We start from the raw sequence: 19,307 nt of genomic DNA on the forward strand, positions 1-19,307 counted from the left end.
AGGGATGCACTGGACTTCATGATGTCAAGATGACAAGATTTTCTAGATATTTGTAAAATTTCCCTCAAAAATTTAGCCAATCTTCCCCGATAACTTTCTCATTCCTGTATCAAAAAATGCATATAGCTCGAAATCTTGTCATCGTATTGCTCCTGTTTCCTATAGTTATGATATGAAAAAAACCCAAACCCATAATTTGTCTTTGCGTCCAATAAAACATGGTGGACAACTGAAAACCTTTCCTTACTGCTATTAACAATACATCTAGTTCACACCTTCAACCGTTCCAGAGATAAACATATTACTATTAAAAAGACAGCAGTACATAAAACCAAATTGGCTCCAACAGGGATTGACTTTAAGATATATTTCTGATTACTTTGAAATCTATCTAAGTGGCTGGGTCCTGAATGGATTAAAGCATTGCTGACCCCTTAAGCCCTCGAATCCTTAGTTAACTGGTAGTTCCAAAGACAAGACAATAGTCCCATTCTGAGTACCCCTGGATACAAGAAGAGTACACGAAACATTAAAGCTGGAGGTTAAGCCTTTGATCCGTCTGATCCAAGTACTGAAACGGTATCAACAGAATTAAAGTGTAGAAATTTTAATATGCAGGACTTATCAATTTACTGAAGTTCAGCGCTCCAGTGAGTCTCGTGAGGTCCATGGAACCCAATATTTGAGATAGTATTTGCTCTCTTGATCTTTAGTGAAAAGAAGTTGAATGAAAAACTTAACTTGACCCCCATTTATGCAGCATCTACTCACTCCTGTGGACTCATCTCAGAGCATTTCATGAGGTTGTATCACTGTTAATATGACTCAGCAGGACTCGTGCCAGAGTGATGTCTGGAAATCAAACCCACATCTCTTGTAACATCTTTACACATGACAGCATCACTGTCTACTTTAATCCTGACGGTCCACATCCAGAGAGAAGAAGACCAAGAATTAATGGGAGCCAGAAAGCAGGACAGAAAGTCGTCCATCACTGAGCTGCTTTTGGTCGAGCGGGGCTGCTTGAAAAGGTTCAGAAAGATTGGCATGTGAGTTCTTGAGCCAAACACTGTTTTAGTCCTCCCTCATATCCATCACGGCGCAGCCAGAGGAGGTCCACGGACCAGAAACCACAGCGCTCCGTCAGCCTCTGCCAACTGTTTGGCTTGTGACCCCCTACAGAGAAACAGTTCTGAACCGTCGCATTGGTTTCTTATGTGGCTTGTGACCAGTTCCACTGTGGAGTTACGTTCTTTTCCTCTGTTATTACACACGTTTTGTTTCACGCTTGGTCTCAGTCGACGGGGAAAAGACGGGGAGTCAGAGACACGACCGAGCCGGACTGAAGATGGGAACCGTTCAAATCAAGCCTTTTCACGTCCGGCCAAGTTTTCAGCTTGTTTGGGATTTTAAACCGAAATGAGTGAACGTTTTTTTTTTCTACAGAAAACTGGAAGTGACAGGTTGTTGGACGACTCTTCCCCTTGTAGCGGCGGTAAAATAATGAGGATTAAACAAACACATTTTTAGTTACATTCTTTTAATTATGATCCCACCGTTCACCCGGTGCGTCACATTAGCGAGCGTGTTATTCTTCTTTACAGAGAATTATTGGTTTTGGAAAGTGGAAAATTTGCTTTGGACAGCAGGCCGGACCAGACAAGCGTGTGGATGATTTCCCCCGTGGGCTCCCTTCACACCTTTTTGACAGTTTATCAGAAAGAAAACAAAGTTTCACTGAAAAAAACGTTTGTACTGTACACAACTTCAGTCTCTACGAACAGATTTGCTTTCTTTACAAATGCATGTAAATCTAATAGAACAGCATTGAATGAAAAACATACTATTGCAGATTTTCATCTGAACTTCCTTCTTGAACGTATTAAGTAGACACATGGTTGAATATTCAGTTTTTGAGTCAGACTGTTGTTTTACTTTTTCTTTTCTTACATCTGAATTCTCTCGCCTTATTATGCAAGTGTCAATCACAAGGGGTTGCGGATAAAATATACGGTCCGGGTCTAACAAGATTAGCTTTTAGTACATTTCTTGAAACCGACTATAGTTCATCAGAGGGATCAGTATGTGGCGCTCCTGGTTTAAAAGCCAAAGATTATATAGCCGAACTTTCTGCAAATGACGAAACTGTTTCACAAATCTTCATCATAAGAGTTGATGCGGTGCATGTAGTGCAGGGTTGTCAAAACCTGTTTTTAAATAGGGCAACTTTGACGAAATGAAAATGAACAAATGTTATTGGGGACGTCTTGTTTAGAAGTTCAAAAAGTATCTACCTCTACAGTTTAACACACAATCACAGATTTCAGTATTTAGCTGAAAGCTCAAATTAGCTTCACTTGGTCATGCTTTTTGTTCAACTAGTGATTCTTTTTTACTTTATTTTTTAAGCATCCGGTTGAAGACTTTGGCCTGATGTAGAGGAATCATTTCTTAAGCTCAAAAACTTCGCTCAAAAAGTTGAGAATGCATTCATGGCTAACTTAACGGTGATAAGACTCAGAAGTAGCAAATATGAACTGTATAACTTTATTAAATTGATTATATGTTTTATAAAGTAATATAGAATTAACTCCTTGGAGGAGATATGCCCCTTCTTAGTGCCTCCCAGACACCACCACACACACTTCGATGGCATCCAAACAGCTCATACAGTGCTAGAAAGAGACCAAGGGAAGTGTGGACCTGCACGCTCGGCACCGCATGAAGGCTTCATCACACCGTTGGCGCTTGACCGAGACATTTTTTCAGACAGCGGCCTGAGCTATGGCAGGAGATGAAGGATGGGCTCCGAGTCGAGATGCTGCCTTTCAAGACAAGAGGAACACAGCTCGAGCGAGGTGCAGCTGCGGCGGTGTTTCCTGAACACTCTGCCAAGAAAGATGATTTAGACAGATCACACGTCTGGTGTCCGGGGGATTCTTTCGGACACTGTTTAAACAGGAGGCTTCATAGCGAGCACGGGCGAATGTGAACGGCGCACAGTGAAGAAGCCGTCACCTAACAGCGACATTTCCAACATGGCAACCCCCGACAGCAGAGTTATGAAGTCATGGAATACATAGCGATTCCTGGAAAAGACAAAAACTTCATTATGGATGAGTGCGAGGTGCGGCGTTCATTGAAAAAAGAAGTTTATTCAGTTTAATATAGATGGCAGGTTATATCTTTACATTCGGCTGTACAAGTCGCTCCGGGAATTCTCCCGCTTTGTTCCCAAAATACACACAATTTACAAAGTTTTCATCGAAGATAATGGCTAGACTAGTCAAGTAAAAGTAAGATTCCTTTTATGATAACACTAAATGCAAAACCTGCAAGTGTTTTTTTCCATTGTCAGCTTAATATAAGTTAATAGGTAAAAAGCCTGGACGAACAAAGAATGGCACTCATGCAATTAGACAAGTAAAAATATTATTTCTTTCCCATTCTCCCTCCACAAAAAAAAAGGTCAAACTTCAGTTCCCAGATCACAGAGCGGCACGTGTGCACAACAAACAAGGTCGTGGGGTGCAGGATATTCACCGCCTGACGGTGACACTGATGCTGTAGAATCCATTAGCCATGTTGAGCCTCTGCTTTTTTTTTTTTTTGCTTTTTTCCATCTCCAGTAGAAGCAGCCACATGACTCACTGTCCCGTTTAATATCGAACACTTTCCGTTGTCCCCGTCCGGTCCAGAAGATTTTCGACGTAGAGCGACCGCAGCCCGTGATACCTCCGATATTGCGTCTGGAGCGCCAGCGAGTGGCACTTCATTAAAGCAGCACAAGTCTCAAAAAAACAGACATGCAATTCAAGATGTTCCCTCTTTCTTTTTTTTTTTTTTTTGTTCAGCAGTGGAAACCTCGCTGCTCGCCGAAACGCTTCCATGTATTCAAAAATAAAAGTCCATAAAAATAGTGACAAAGGTCTTTTGTGTCTGAGACTAATGAGGCAGTTGGTGTTTGAAAAAAAAGAGAAAAAAGACGCATTTAAACGGTCGTTGCAACAGAGGAGGCTCGGGTTGATTAGCTTCCCCATTAGCGCGAGACAGAAAGGGGGGCGGGGCTTCAATAAAAGGAGGAGGGGCCAGGCATGCGGAGGGGGAGCGGCCAGCATTTATAGCATTTCAGCGGATATTAAAGGAAGTTTGGCTGCACGAGCGACCGCATTTCTTAGAAACCCCCACAAAGTCAAGAGGGATCTTCTGAGAGGAGAACCAGCCGGGGTCCGCTCGTCGTTAGAAAGTGTGCAAAAAGTGTTGAGTGTGTGTGTAAACACAGGGCGAGTGTGTGGACGGCAGCGCTCAGCAGCACCTCAGCTGGTGAGGAGATCTTTCATGTCGTTGTGAATGCTCCGGTGTCTGAGGCCGGGTGCTGATGTTGGTATGTGTGAACATGTGTGTGTGTGTTTGTGTGAGTGTGTGTGTGTTGTCTAGACCAGGGAGCAGTAGCCGCCGCAGGATCCACCCCCCGCGTCCTCGTCGCTGAGCTGCACGCCCCTGCCGTGAGACTCGCTCTGCCACAAACCTGGGGTCTGGATGATCTTCTCCACCAGCTCCTCGAACGCACACTGCACGCCGTCCCTGGTCTTCGCACTGGCCTCTGAAAAGAAGCAACAGAGAGAGTCAGAAACCTCCAGGAAAATTTAAATAAAAGGTTTTAACAACTTCATCATGATTAACAACTTGTATTTTGGTCGACAATTTAAGTCAAATCATATGTCAAACTGTCGCTCCAAAAAAAAAGAAAAACAGTTTTGTCAAGTGGAAATTAACACACACACATCTATATATAACACACATATAACCATTAATTATTGATCACTTATATAGTCAGAAGGCTACAAAATAAGAGTATTTTTGAAAAATAAAAATGATAAATGATGAGGTAAGAAGGCCAGTGGTTTTAAAAAGATGATATCTTATCTAATAAAAACCGCATGATTGCGGTGATTCTGGACTTTTTCTCCCCAAAACTATGATTCCAGCTTCACAGCCGGCCCGAGTCAGGCCAGTACTTGCAATGGCAGAATAACAGAGTTTCTGCTGCCAAGGAGATTACGTTTTTGCCAGTCCGTCTGTCTCTTAGCAAAATAACTCAAAAAAAAAAAAGTTATGAGAAGATTTCAACCAAAATTTCAGGCAATTCGATAAAAGGACAAGGAACAGATGTTATGTTCCGTATAAACATCTGGATCCTCTTTTGTAGGACTTGTTTGTCTTCTCCTGCTGTGACGCTCTCGACTAACAATTTGAAAAAGTATTATGGAATATTTTTTACCTCTCACACCAGATAATAATGCCGGATATAATACTCGTCGGAATACTTTAGTCCTATGGTTTTGTCGACCTTGAGCTGAACAGATTTTACTGACTCGCGAGAGTATCTTCTCAAACAATACTGCCCGACTGCACTGCACATAATGGGTTAAACATCTCATCCAAGAAGCTTCTTCAGTTCCAAATATCTGTGGGGAGCATCCACACCTGGGATCCCCTGAAAGTAACGCCTCGCTAGACGGAGGACGTTAACGACCGTTTCAAGGTGCTCACGACCCTCAAGAGGTGGATCACAGGTTCTCTACGACCCACTAATGAAATCCAACTCCTACCAGTTGTTTTCCCTCTTCTCTGCTTCTCTCACCAGAACTGAAGAAGCCTCTTGAACTCTATGTCCAAGACCTGACTGTAAAAAGTCTACCAGGATTAAAAAAAGTCTTCCTTAATAATGTCTTTAGTAGTGGTTTCCTTAAATATTTTTGTATATTTATCTATAATTTAACACATTATCATCCTTGTTTAGTAAATTATTTGAACACCAACTCTTAAAAGGGTTTCCCATTCAAAGAATCCAAGCAACTACTTTAAAATTCTTCACATTTCTTGACAGGTGCCAGAGTCATCCATTCCCCGCAGGTATGTGGGAGTGGGGAATCCTCCGGACTTACCTATAAAAAGCATGGAATGTTTCCTCGCGAACTTCAGGCCCACAGCTCTGTCTAGTTCGTGGTTTTCCTAAAACAAAAGGAGAGGTAATGGTTCGGTCTGCTGGGGCGGCGCGGCGAGGAAAAGTGAGTTTAACAGACAAAGAACAGGACACAATAAATTCATAATACTCTACTTAGTGGGCATTTTTATCCCCACTGACGGACTCTGGTATCCTGCTTGGAACAAGAGCTGCCAAAAGAATTGAGAGTGGGTCTTTTAATTCAGTAATGCGTCAACCAGCTGCGGCAAATTATTCTCTTTTGGCAATTTACCGCTTAGTTCTGCGGGATTATAGGTGCAGTAAAAAAAAAAAAAGTAGAAATGAAGACGCAGACAGCTTCACATGTGATACATTTCAACGTTTCTCTTCTCACTTTATGACTAACTGAGCAGAAAGGAAATTTTTTAAAAACCTTGTCTATTTTGTTCCCGACCAGCATTTTCACCAGCTCGTTCCGTGTGCAGTACGTCTCCAGCTCGTTCAGCCAGTTGTCCAGTTTGGCGAAAGTTTCCTGGCGTGTCACGTCATAGACTGTGGAGAACACAGATGATCAGGACGAAGCTCTGCTTGGATTGTTTTCTAGCGTTTTTTGAATAAAACAGTCCTTACTTAAACGTCAAAGCTGAGTAGATTTTGATAATCTTTGGTGCATTCGGAGATTAAAAAAAAAGTCATTAAATAAAAACAATCTTGTAAATCACATGTATTAAAACTCAAGGCTTGACAAGTCATTGTTTGAATCAAGTCAATGTTCATGTCAATATCTAAACCTATAAAACTGAAGTGATTGAGATAAGGGAGTGAGACTAAGGATGTCAACATTTGTAAAGAAACTAACAATAAAAGTGAAACTGAGGACACCAAAGACATTAAGTATTCCCTTATGAAAACAGTTTCAGACTTGAAAAACTAAAAACGTCTTCCTCATTTGTTAAAAGTCTACCGGTTAAATGGACGCTTAAATATAAACTATTAACATTTAACAACAGCTTGTCTTTCTCCTCCTTTATCTCTACTTCTCATTCTAATGTACAATTAATAATGAATTCATCTGAATACTGATGTGGTCAATTAAAAATATCCTTTAAACTATAAACGAAGAAAGAATTAACGATGAATAAGAACTTTTTTGTTGTTGGTATCTCTGACCTTGAGTTTTCAAAAGGGTGTTTTTTAAATAAAATGCATTATTATTATTATTATAATTATAATTGCATGCAATAAAAAACAACAATGATCAAAACATAAAATAATGTCAATAAATGTATTAAAGTATGTCATTTGGGAGAATTTATTATAAACTTTTCCTCAAAAGTATTAAAATAGCAATATAATTAGAATAAAGCAGAAAGAAAATGAAAAATAATCAAACTGATTATAGTTATGGTTTCATAGAAAAGGCAGCATGTTGCTCCTTGGCCTCGTGGATAAGGGACACAAGGAGGGGAAAGTGCAGTCGGCGAAAACAAAAGAGCAGACAATAACACGGTGGACGTTCTCAGCGGGGAGAAAAAAGGCTTCTGTTTCCCAACATCATTAGAGCGGGTACAAACCACAGAGTTGCAGAGGAAGTCTGTTTAAAAGTTTAAAGATTGTCCCTGTGAGTCTGCATATAAACAAGCTCGTCCTCACCAAACGACATAAACGCACTGCCAGAGAGTGAGAAAGTGTGTGGGAGCCATGTCACAGGATGAAAATCTATCACTCGCTTTAAAAGCTGGTTTACGGTCGAGCGAAGAAAATATACACACACACACACACTTGATGTCAGCGGGTCGACTTACCCAGAATGACCCCCTGAGCACCGCGGTAGTAGCTGGGTGTCAGGGTGCGGAAGCGCTCCTGTCCGGCAGTGTCCTGAAGAAGACAAAAAAAAATAAAAAGGAGTCTAACGAGAGCTGGACACATGGACATAAACAACTGAGAGATTCTCCAGGTGGAGGAGACAGAAACAGCGTGACGGTGTCGCCACCTCCTGGCTACTTGATGTCACTGCATATTATGCGTCGAAATGTTGAGGCGAAATTAATCATTTTGGTGTTTGCTTCTCACCCAGATAGCCAGCTTCGCCTTGTTCCCGTCCACGCTGATGGTCTTCACTTTGAAGTCGACACCTGCGCGACACAAACGTTAAGTGATCGTCGTGGTGACCTCAACCTGCTGCAGGTTTAGCGGCAAGTGTAGACGTGTGACAGGTTGTTTTTACATCTAGGAGTCATGTTTGGAGCCCAAACAGAGCCTGAATAACCATAACAAACACTTTAATACACACACACACACACACACAAAGACAAACACGGTGCGTTTAAAAAACGGAAATGTATGATTATTTTCAAGAGGACCCCATTAGAGTGTTTTTTAAATAACAGGCGTATGATAACAGTTAAATGTCATAGTTATATCTGCCAAAAACAAAAAATTAAAATAGGCACAGTCTTGTCTATTGTCTCATCAAAATTAGACGAGAAAAAAAAGGTGAATTATGATTAGCTAAAATATGCCAATGTTATTAACCGTGAATTAAAAAATAAATAAGTAAAAGACTATGAATGTATCGAGACAAAACACAAGTCTAGAATCATGAAACTATTTTTTCTTTTTCAGATTAGCCTGTATGCCAAGTTTGTATACAGTCACCTAAAATGGTCTCCTTGGCAGAGGTATGCCATGTTTCACTACTGTTCTTATTGTAACTTTGGCCAAAGTGGAATTGTGTAATTTCCATAATTACAAGATTAAATCTCAAGATATGTTATGAATACGCATTAGTAAAATCTTGACATACATATCAAAAGTAATTTCACAACGGATGGATTGGGGGGGGGGGGGTCAAAAGTGTATTTTCTTATCTTCTGATATGATTGATTATATGATTATTTAGGTAAAAATGTGATAAATCATCTTAAGTTTCAACTTTTTTTTCAACATTCGAAATCAAACTCTTTCCAAAGCCATTTCTCTCTGAAGGAAAGGAAACAATTTTTCAATATTGGACCATTCCTCTCTTGTCCACATTTTTCTTCTTTTCGTCTTCAAACCTGATGTTTCAGTTAGTAGAGGAACGTAGAATTCAATACCTCCAAGTCCACCCAAACGACCCGAGTGAATTTACACTCTATATTAAATGTTGCGTAAAGAAAGTGGTTTCAGAATTACAACCCCAAAAAAAAGAACATCAAGACGGCTCGACCCGTTCCAAGAGACGTTAAAGCTTTTAGTGGCTGGAATAGTTCAATCTGTTTTTTATGAACGAAAAAAAGCCACTTCAAAATGTAGAAATATTAATTTGATCTGCAGGTTGTTCTTTACTCTGGATGAATAATGATGCAACAGCCACTAGCCCTGGTCTAGAAAGGTGCTTCACAAATAACCATTACTTGTTTACTTACTAAGAGAGAGAGATGTTCTGAACACCTTATCTATTTTCAATTGATAGCTGTGGCTGTGAATATGACGGCACATCAGGCCCAGACTTCAAATCTGTGCGCTGACCTTTACATGACTCTTTTTGAGCAAACTATTTTTATTGTGTTTTTCTGTGAACACCGGCCTGAGCCACAGATGCATAAAGTGAATCAGGTGATGACACCATCTCACATCCAGGAGCAAAAAGAATGTCTCGAACACTGGAAAGATACCGGGATTAATGTGCCAGCGCCTGCAACAGTCCGAGCGTTTGGAACGATTAAACCGTGAGATTAAGTTAAAAAGACGGATTTGTGTTCTCATCTGCGGTGTTATGGATGTAACGGCATGGACAGGAAAGAAGATTTTAACGTGATCGCAAAGTTTTGGAAAATGTGAGTCACTGTGTTGCCATTGGCCAAAAAAAATAGCTTGACTGGAGAAGAAATCTAATTTCCATTTTATCGATTAGCCAATTGTGAACAGATCCATATGTGTTGTTGATTAAGGTGGGGTAGATGTTCTTCAAAACAGTGTGAGTAAGATTTTGAATTTCATAGTCCAAACCCCTTTTTCGTATAAATCGTCTGCATAAGATTCTATCTGGTGGCGACAGGATCGTCATTATAAAGGGACCAAATATGACTCTAATGAAAAAAGCGAAACAACCGGTTGATCAACCTACATTTTGTTTGGAATACTTTAAATGCCAGACATGATGATTGGATGTGACAACTGCATGAAACAAAAGTGAAACCAAAGCTGAAGTGTGTCAATTGGTGGAGAAAGAGGAATATGACAAGGAATGCTGTGACAAATAACCTGGTTAGGTTTTTTAACTTTTCAGATGTCGATCAAATCAGGCTGAAAATTTGCTACCTAGACCAGAAAATAGCCATTAAAAAAAACAAAACAAAAAAAAAAAAATACAAATCAGTATTATGTTTTGTTCTTTCAAGTCCATCTTTTTATGTTTTTACAATTTACTTTTCAACAAAATGTTGTATTGATTCTACTGTCTTAAAGGTGTTTTTCTCCTAAGTCAGGACACTTGAGAAATCAATGCGCTTTTTTAGGTTTATCAAAATAATAAGCACACCAGTGCAAACTACTGAAACTATCGTGTTGAAGAGCTCTAGTTTTTCCAGTTTATTCAGTGTTATGGTGCTACTTTATTTTCGTTGTAGGTAAAGGTTGGTCGTTTAAAAAAAAGCCCACATTGAACCGGTCAACATTATAAACCCCATCTATAAACCATGTGGAGAACAACGTTTACTTTAAGATTGTTACAACAGATTTCTTTAGTTAATAAATTATATTATCACTAATTTGATGCGATTACCTCATAATGTGTTACTCACCTATTGTTGCGGTCTGCTCTGGGTCGAAGGTGTCATCTGTGAATCGTAAAAGCAAGCTGTTGACCAGAAAAGAAAGAAAGAAAAAAAACACATTTAATTTGAAATTCAGCGATAGACTGGAAATTGTTTTACTACTTCGACTAATCAGGGCCGACTTGCGCAATTTCTGAATGACATCATGGTGATATCATGGTCAGAAGGCCGAGGTTCATCTCTTAGTCACAACTAATCAAGTTCAGATGCTTTCATTTCACATTGTGATTATGTGGAGAAGCTGTTTTCCTTCAACCCAAACAAAAAAAAAGAAGTTTTATTCTGGGAAGCCAACAGCAGGAAGCTGGAGCGACGCTTGTTTATTGTTTGAGATCCACACACAGCCCGACGAGCTGCTGGTGCAGACGGCCAAGTCCAGAATGTGTTTGGTCAGTTGTGAGGTCGAAGGAAAATGATGAATCTCCAAGAGGACTTGCTCTACAGACTAATTACAGAAATATACGTAGCTTGAAAAAGAAGGGCTACCCACTTGACGACAACACGGTTGGATCCTGGTGATTGAAGTCCAGCGTTAGAAAATATTTACAGGTTCATCATATAAACAATTCACTGTATATATTGCAAAATAAATAGCTTCATACTATGATCCATCTATGATATTTGATGAGGCACTTTTGCAATTTAAAGCCCTTTACATCCATAAACCAAGACTCTTTTGTCAGTGGTTTATCTGTATGTCTGTTATCAAAATCACTAGAAATTGATCAGAATATTACAGTGAAATTAGTATTTATTTTAAAAAGATTTTGTCTGTTCATTAACAGAATATCGTAATTAAATTGTAATCGAAATTATGATAATGGGAAAAGGAAGTAAAGGAAAATTCAGTGGTGCATCAAAAGACGAGTCAATCCTGTTGGTGTCGCAAGAGATGTGGCATTCAGTGCGTTGTGCAAGCGAATTATATGCGAGGTGAAAATATTTGCGAGCAAATATAGACGACAACCTTAAAACTCTTACAATCCAGGATGAGGGAAAGGTTGGCTTCTATTGAAGCTGTTCAATTACACGTTTGACTGCAGACTTTAATGACTTTAGAGGTAAGTCAAAACATAGCAGAGGCCTGGCACTACATAGGGAGAAAATTGGATGTCAAGTTAGTATCCAAAACTCTGAGGAAATTGCAGAAAGGAATACAATATAAATATATATATATATATATATATATATATATATATATATATATAAAACATTATGCATCATCAGCTCCTGAATTGGAAAGATGAGTCTTCTTATTTAATTTGATGACATCATCTAGGCACATATTCATCTCGAATTGCAAAAAACAATAAAAAGAATCAGTCACCACATTTTAAAAAGTCTGTACAAACACAGAAAGGCAACAAGGCTGTATCAACATCTGTGGGAAAGTGCACTCGAGATAGAACTTATGAACATGTGTGACGGCGCAGAAGACAATCTGAAAACTGTCAAAGTTCACTGGAAATAAAAGGTCAGACTCTGAACAGGACCTACAAGTACATGCAAGATTACATAAGCGGTCCAATCTGTGAACAAGTTTCTTTAATGACATTCAGACAATCTTGTGATAACTTGTTCTACTTCATAACTACCATTACTTAGACTACCGGTGCGCACTGCAACAGTAAGACTTAAAATAAGAATACAAAAACTACCTGGACTTGTGAAAAGTTTAACTCCATATACTCTGAATCATGTGATGATAAACACTCCTCTGTACACCTTATTATCCACAGTCATGGTGTGTCATTGGCATGAATAAGAGACTGTTAGCAGCCTGAGAGAAAACCTTGTTTTTGTAACTTGGAAAATGTTGCATCAAGGTGTGCCCTTAGCCTGGTATAATTTATTCAATATCATATGTTATTATTGTTTTATTGTGATAATTACAAACAATGTGATGGCCAGAAGACATTACAACCTGCTGTACGTTTTTTAATGGCGTGAACATGTGGGGAAATGTGTTTTAATGTACTGCACTTATACATTGTATCTAACACTATAGAATCTTATGTTGTGATTGATGAGAACAGATGACGTCACCTCAGGATAACGGATGCTATTTCTGGCTAGCTTGACAAAAACATGTTGTGCAATTACACACAGATAAAAAAAAGGCCGAGGCTTCTTTTATTTTTATATATATATAACATAGAAAGCTACACGGATAAATAGACATTAGAAGGGTTTGGCAGATGGGCAACATGTGGCTAGCTGTCGAGCTAACTGCTAACGCCAACACGACAACAACATCGTGCTAACGTTCGCTCACCTGGACTTGCCAACGCCACTCTCGCCGATGATCAATATTTTCAACGTCGTCAGAACGTCGTCTTCCATGTTTCTTCCTCGACTCGCAGTCGTAGTTGTTGCTTTGAGGCAGAAATGATGACAGAATTGTCGGGACTGATGTTCCTGTTTACAGCCCGAAGCAGAGATGCTGCGGTGTCTGAGGCGGCGAGATGTCTCACTCCCACCACATCCTGCACGACGCCCCTCACTTCCGCCTCTTGACACTCGATTGCGTAATAAACCCAAGAGCAAAACATTTCTATTATTTCAAACTATATTATTTTCCTAAATATTATTTATTTAAAACAATACACTTCACATACATATCAACAAAAATAAATGGAGTTACTGAAAAATAAAATAAAATAAATGTGTCTGTAATGTCTTGGTTTAGATACTTGTTTTTGATAATTGATAACATGTTTGTAGTAAAAAAAGAACTACCTCTAGTTTAAAAAACCTTAGTATTACAGTATGTTAAAATGAATACTCTCAGGGTTATATATTTGTATGAACAAACAGCCATTTACGCTTTTGATAAATAAAAGTATTGTAGGAAAAAGGCTTACTTCCACACTCATTAATCATTTCTTTAGCCCAGATCGGTTGCTTATGATGTGAGAAAGATATTATTAAGTACTATTAATATAGATTTCTGAAATTTTAAATGATATACCTAGTTATGTCTTTAAATTTCCCTACTTTTTCCAGTAAGTGCTTTTATATAATCGTTATTAAACGTTTTGCTCAGGGTTCATTAATAGAAAATATGTATGAAATTATGTTATATATTACACCTTCAGATCATATCATATTTCTTTATTTTTTAATGATGATCTACCATTTACAATTCCCTTAGATAAAATATTAAAAAAATCCAATGACATAAACACCCTTATTGACATTTAAATCTTCCTTTTTCCCCCCAATATTTTGTTTAATAACATGTTTTTATTTGAAACCTTTTCCTTTCTTTAATACCAGAGAACAATGTCTCCTTCTAAGCTACACCTTGGAGGGAAACTATGTGAAATAAATCCAAATCACTTTTGATAGTAATAGTACCTAGAAATACATAAGGTTTTGTTAAACCCTATAAGTAACAGTAACACTACATACCAGTCCCACTGAAGCAGCAACACAATCAGAAACACATTTTGTACTTTATTTAATAAATAACAGCAGGGGGTGAGGTTGGGGTGCATGAAAGAAAAGGCACTTGGCAATACGGAGGATGTGTAGGAGTGTATGAGACGATTTACAAAGAACACTCTGTGGAAGCGACAGAACTAGACGAAAAAAAAGACACATTTTCGATGCCGGAGACACACAAACACAGGAGAGGACCTGAGAGTAAAAAAGTCATTTTAGATAGTAAAAACATCATATCTTCCATCGAAAAAACGTCACACCAACACCAACTTCTCTCTAAAACCTTGAAAATAAACAATGTTTGATAGGTGTTCATGTTGTGAAAAATAGGTTCATTCCACAAAAAAAAGTTTGTATCCTTCTAAGCAGAATGAACACGTTTTTAATTGTAAAAACTTCACAATCTCCATCTTTACTTACTTTGACTGAGTTTTCTTTTATTGTTCCTTCATGCAGTACACATAGCTCTTGCATCTTTAGCTAAATGTTTGCAGCTCGCTTTATTTTTTTTCAACATTAGTTTTGCTGTAAGTGCTGACAGCTAATGTGCGTTGTGTGCTAGCAGTAGAGTTCCAATAGCATGCTAAGAGTAGAATCAGTACTCTTTAATTTATCTGCTTTCTGTATTATGTTTATGTTACATAAAAGCCAGATAATTCTATTTCATATCTTTGTTTAGATTAAAAATATGCTAAATTACTTTTTTTAAATGCTCATTACGGCTATTATTACTGTATCATTTGTCCAATATTGTCACTGTACACATCATTTACACTGTAAATGAGATTTTAATGTGAGCCATAAACTTCTGTACGCAACATTAAAAAACAATAGGTTTTGTGTTGCTTGATACTCGTAGGGTGACGTTTTTAACAAGAACAAGTACCATGAAAAAAACTGCGATATGAATAAAAACCTTCTTAAAAAAAAAAAATCTTCGATATACAGTACATCCGAAATGCCAATAAAAATCGTCTTCCTGTGGCGTCAATATATATATACACACCTGTGTAAGATGGACTACCTTTTGCTGACAATATACATAAGAAACCCTTCAGGTCCTGCCTGGACACACACACACACACACACACACTCACTCTCACACACACACGGGACATCAGTGCACAATCACAGATGCAAGAGTGAGAGAGAAAGGCTGGCGTTAAATTCTACACACATTGTGTTGTTAAAAAAAACTCCTCAACAAGTCCTTTGGCTGCGACGACTCCAGCGAAAAAATATTTTCACATACTGTACATTTAAAATACGACAGAAAGCATATAAACGTGTTAGTAGAAATACAGATGCTCGAGGTGTGTGTTATAGTGTTGAAGCGACACAAAGAAACCGTTAAAAAAAAGAAGAAAAAAAGGTGTCCCCTCAGAGCCCAAACTGAAGGTGAACGCTGCAGTCGTGTCCGTGCGTGAGGGGTCAGAGTTCATCATTTGCCTTCGTATTTGGGGTTCACCACAGTCGTGACGGCGCTTTTATAGATGGGGTTCTCACCCTGCGGAGGAAAAATTGACGGTGAGCTACAGGATTGGATGTTTGTTAGTAAAATAAATGGATGAACAAAGACGGCAACACAGGTAGCAACCAAAAACATGCCTCATAGCCTTGTTAAACCTCACCAAGCTCCTCGAGCCAAACCGTTTATCACAGGAACAGATAAGTTAATAATAACTTTGATGATGGCAGTTCTTCACGAAAACTGCATTATCTGCAGCTGAAAACACACTCACACACTCATGCAGTCACCGCCAGGCTCTTCAACTTAAATCACACTGCCTTAAATTAAAACAAAAGTGTGACAGCAGGAAGTTCACAAACCAATAGTCCATGCAGGGGGAAAAAAAACAGGGGAAAAAAAAGGAGGAGAGTGAATACAAACTTAAAGAGCGGCAGCTTTACGTCCATAGCTCGGGTTCTGGAACTTATTGATAGGACTCTTGTAAATTGGGTTTTCGCTCTACGGGCGGAAGGTTGGCGACAGGACAGGAAGAGGATAAAACGAGGCAGAAAAAGAAAGAAATAGAAATAGAATGATGATGAAAATGGTAAAGAAGAAATCACTCGGAGCGGAATACAACTCATACATCTTTTAAAGAAGTACGGATTAAACATAAAAAAAAGGTAGTGAAGAGTTCTTAAGAAAGGTCAGGGAAAAAAAAAAGAGAATACGAATAGGTGGAAATTATCTTGTAAAATTCGATTAACACATGTAACAGTGAAAACTATAATAATAACATCTCAATTTAAATAATAAAAAATAGAGACGGCAAGAGAAACATGAGATGAACATGGATAGTTGGGGAGTGCATACAAGAAGAAGAGTAAATCAAATTGTTGATTAAAAAGTACGACACGACTAGTTATTAATAAAGAAGTAAAGCCACATTCAAAAGTTTAAACCGAAATTTCTATGGCAGAGAAAGTCGTAATTCTCTTTCCAACCACTAGGTGGAAGCAAACAGCAACACAAAAAGTGTTGCAAAAACCACACGCGCTAAATATTCCAGAGGAGCAGTGGACACTCCCTGGAAAACAGAGCATCGTATTTCAACAGTCTGGACGTGCTTTTACTGCTTCCCTTCTCAAAATTCTCGGATCTCCTGTAAAACTCATCAATTCTCCTTTTGAAAAAGTTAAAAAAAACAAAAAAAAACAGTTTACAAATATTTTCCAATTGACTCACTGTGTCCCATTTCGCGTTCATCTTCTCCTTCTCAAACTTGGCGAACTCCCGTCTGTCGTGAATGATCATGAGCAGCTTCCAGATGACCAGCAGAGCCAGGCCGATCAGGACGATGCCGACGACGACGCCCGCCACGATGGGAATGACGTCGGGCCCCGTGGGGCAGTCTGGAGGTGGGAACAAAATGAACCTCGTCATACAACTGTGCGAACGAAACCACGCCACGAGTCGGTGCTCACCCAGCGTCTCCACCACGTGGACCTCCTTCTCCGTGTTGTTGTTGACGGCGTAGGTGTAGTAGAACCAGCAGTCGTTGGCGTCGCGCTCCTTGCAGTGCATCACGGGGTAGGAGGCGTCGTTGGGTTGAGGGAGCTTCTCCCGGTCCTTGACTTTGATCAGCTTGAAGTCGCTGCACTCGTCCTGGCATTTCTCTTTACTCATCCCGGTGCCGAACGCCCGGCACATCACGCAGTTCCTGGACACGACACGGGAATCCAGGTTAGCATCAGATCATCCGATATATATATATATATATATATAATGACATTTATGCATTAGCACGTCTTGGAAAAAGTTGCTTAAGGTGTATTTATTTTCATTATTTCATTCACGTAGCGCTTTTGGCCCTGAAACAAATGTGTTTGTTGTATCCCTTGTGTTGTCTCCAGGTCAAGGTGAACGACCTCCACTGCTGCATATGTATTTCTGGAAGCCAGGGAGTTTGTTCACCTTGACCCGATGACAACACAAGGGATACCACAAATATGTTTGTTTTCAGGCCCGAACCTGAGATAACAAGGGTTAAAAAGAACAGAACTCCACCAGCCAGCTTATTTTTGTTATTTAATATTAGCTTCCCCCCCCCAGATATCTTTGTTAACTCGCTTTCACAATACATATCATTTACATCCACAAATCATTTGAAATATTGTCTGCTGATTTGAAACTCTTACAAAATGTCATCATAAAAATATGTTCATGTTAACATTTCCTGAAAATAACAGCTTTTTCTAGCAACAGAAAACTATTTCTGAAAGAAAAAGGTAAGTTTACTTGAAAACAAATCTATGATTATGACACTTTTAATAGTCATTAAAATCATAATATTGTATTAATACTCTTGATTCTGCTAAAACAGGAATATTGTATTTTTGTTTTTTCATTTTTCAACACCTGCTACAAGAGTTTGACCCAAATAGGTTCTCAACGGTATATTTTCCAAACTGTGTGTGACAGGAAGTGTAAGTCTGATTGAAATATTATATTATTGTTAATAATCAATAACAGTTTTACTCTTGTAGGAATTATCTGTATGGATGTAATGAATGAAATCCATAATGTCGGTTTCTGAATATTAATCTACTTTCATTGCACTTCACAGGCCAAATTCGGCCACCAGGGCTCAAATTTCAATCAAAGAGGAAAAACCCCAAAACCTATAAATGAAGTAAATGGTTTGATCACCATTGTGGCCACTAAAACATTCATCAAATATGGAATTTATAAGAATAAGAAGTGTAAAAATGTTGTTTCACATCAGTGAGAGAATTCTTTGACAATGAATTGCTTCAGTTCAGGATGTTTCCTCGAGTCCGCTTCAAGCTTTAAACCTTCTACATCTGACCTGCCTGGAGGAACCTAACCCTTCGGTTTCAATGAACAATGTGACGACTTCAAACCAGAAACCGTCGTGGACGTCACACTTCAATCACAGCTTCAGACCCGTGAGTCACACATACTTCAAACGGACCAGGCAACGGACCAACACACGACTTCTTTCGATGACACAAACACGACTCGTTTAAAAGAGACGATCAGCGACACACAAATATAAATGGCAATGATTTAGTTTAAGATGCATGTTTGTTCAATTAAAAAAAAATATTGTGTTGTATTTTCTTCTTCTATTCCAAAGCCTGGAGACGGAAATGTTCCGCATACTTGGATAACCTCAGTGTCTAATGTTCCACAGTCTGTCTCCAACAATAACAATCGAAGCCTATTTTCAGAACAGTCGTCGAAAGAACATTCTGTTTCTACGTGTGAATTATTCACGATATTGATTATCAAAGGAATCGTGCAAGAATACATTAGACAAGTATATCATGAGACTAAAAAAAAAATATGGAAAATAGAAATGTAGAATAATAAAAAGACTATAAATAAATTATCACTGATAAAAAGGGAGCAAAAAACCCACAGTTATATTATGCATTACAAACTAAATTTAAAACGCTTAAGTTCTGGTTGTGGTGAAAATGTAAAGTAAAAATATCAGCAAAAAAATGTCTTGTTTGTCCATCCATCCATCCATCCGTCGGTCTTCTTGAGTCCAAGCATGGTCTTCATCCGACTCTTATTTTAAATTTTAAATTAA

At 38.7% G+C, this 19,307-nt stretch overlaps 2 protein-coding genes across 3 annotated transcripts in view; both read right to left on the reverse strand.

Moving 5' to 3' along the window:
• Window positions 1-3,135: 3,135 nt before the first annotated feature.
• On the reverse strand, window positions 3,136-13,245 carry rab18a (RAB18A, member RAS oncogene family). The gene is made up of 7 exons (XM_087788792.1): window positions 13,064-13,245; window positions 10,756-10,811; window positions 8,042-8,103; window positions 7,774-7,846; window positions 6,402-6,520; window positions 5,949-6,015; window positions 3,136-4,603 (listed from the first exon to the last, which is right to left on the reverse strand). The coding sequence occupies exons 1-7, from the start codon at window positions 13,129-13,131 to the stop codon at window positions 4,434-4,436; spliced, it is 615 nt and encodes a 204-aa protein (XP_087644918.1). The 5' UTR covers window positions 13,132-13,245; the 3' UTR covers window positions 3,136-4,433.
• A 982-nt stretch (window positions 13,246-14,227) lies between these two features.
• itgb1a (integrin, beta 1a) overlaps window positions 14,228-19,307 on the reverse strand; it is a 32,197-nt gene continuing 27,117 nt past the window's right edge. The window contains exons 14-17 of one of the 2 annotated variants that reach the window (XM_087788793.1): window positions 17,170-17,405; window positions 16,931-17,097; window positions 16,127-16,204; window positions 14,228-15,742 (exon numbers count right to left, since the gene is read on the reverse strand). In XM_087788793.1, coding sequence (XP_087644919.1) covers window positions 16,127-16,204; window positions 16,931-17,097; window positions 17,170-17,405 — 481 coding nt within the window. In that variant the 3' untranslated portion in view covers window positions 14,228-15,742. The remainder of the gene's footprint in view (window positions 15,743-16,126; window positions 16,205-16,930; window positions 17,098-17,169; window positions 17,406-19,307) is intronic. The other variant, XM_087788794.1, reaches the window with a different exon arrangement.

This window comes from Callionymus lyra, chromosome 4 (genome assembly GCF_982586985.1).
Source record: "Callionymus lyra chromosome 4, fCalLyr1.hap1.1, whole genome shotgun sequence".
Taxonomy (NCBI): domain Eukaryota; kingdom Metazoa; phylum Chordata; class Actinopteri; order Syngnathiformes; family Callionymidae; genus Callionymus; species Callionymus lyra.

Coding starts and splice junctions, on each gene's coding strand:
- rab18a (XM_087788792.1), bottom strand. CDS start 13,131: ATGGAAGACGACGTTCTGACGACGTTGAAAATATTGATCATCGGCGAG. Junction 10,812..13,063: donor AGTGGCGTTGGCAAGTCCAG/GTGAGCGAACGT, acceptor TCTGGTCAACAG/CTTGCTTTTACGATTCACAG. Junction 4,604..5,948: donor ACATTCCATGCTTTTTATAG/GTAAGTCCGGAG, acceptor GCTTCTTTTCAG/AGGCCAGTGCGAAGACCAGG.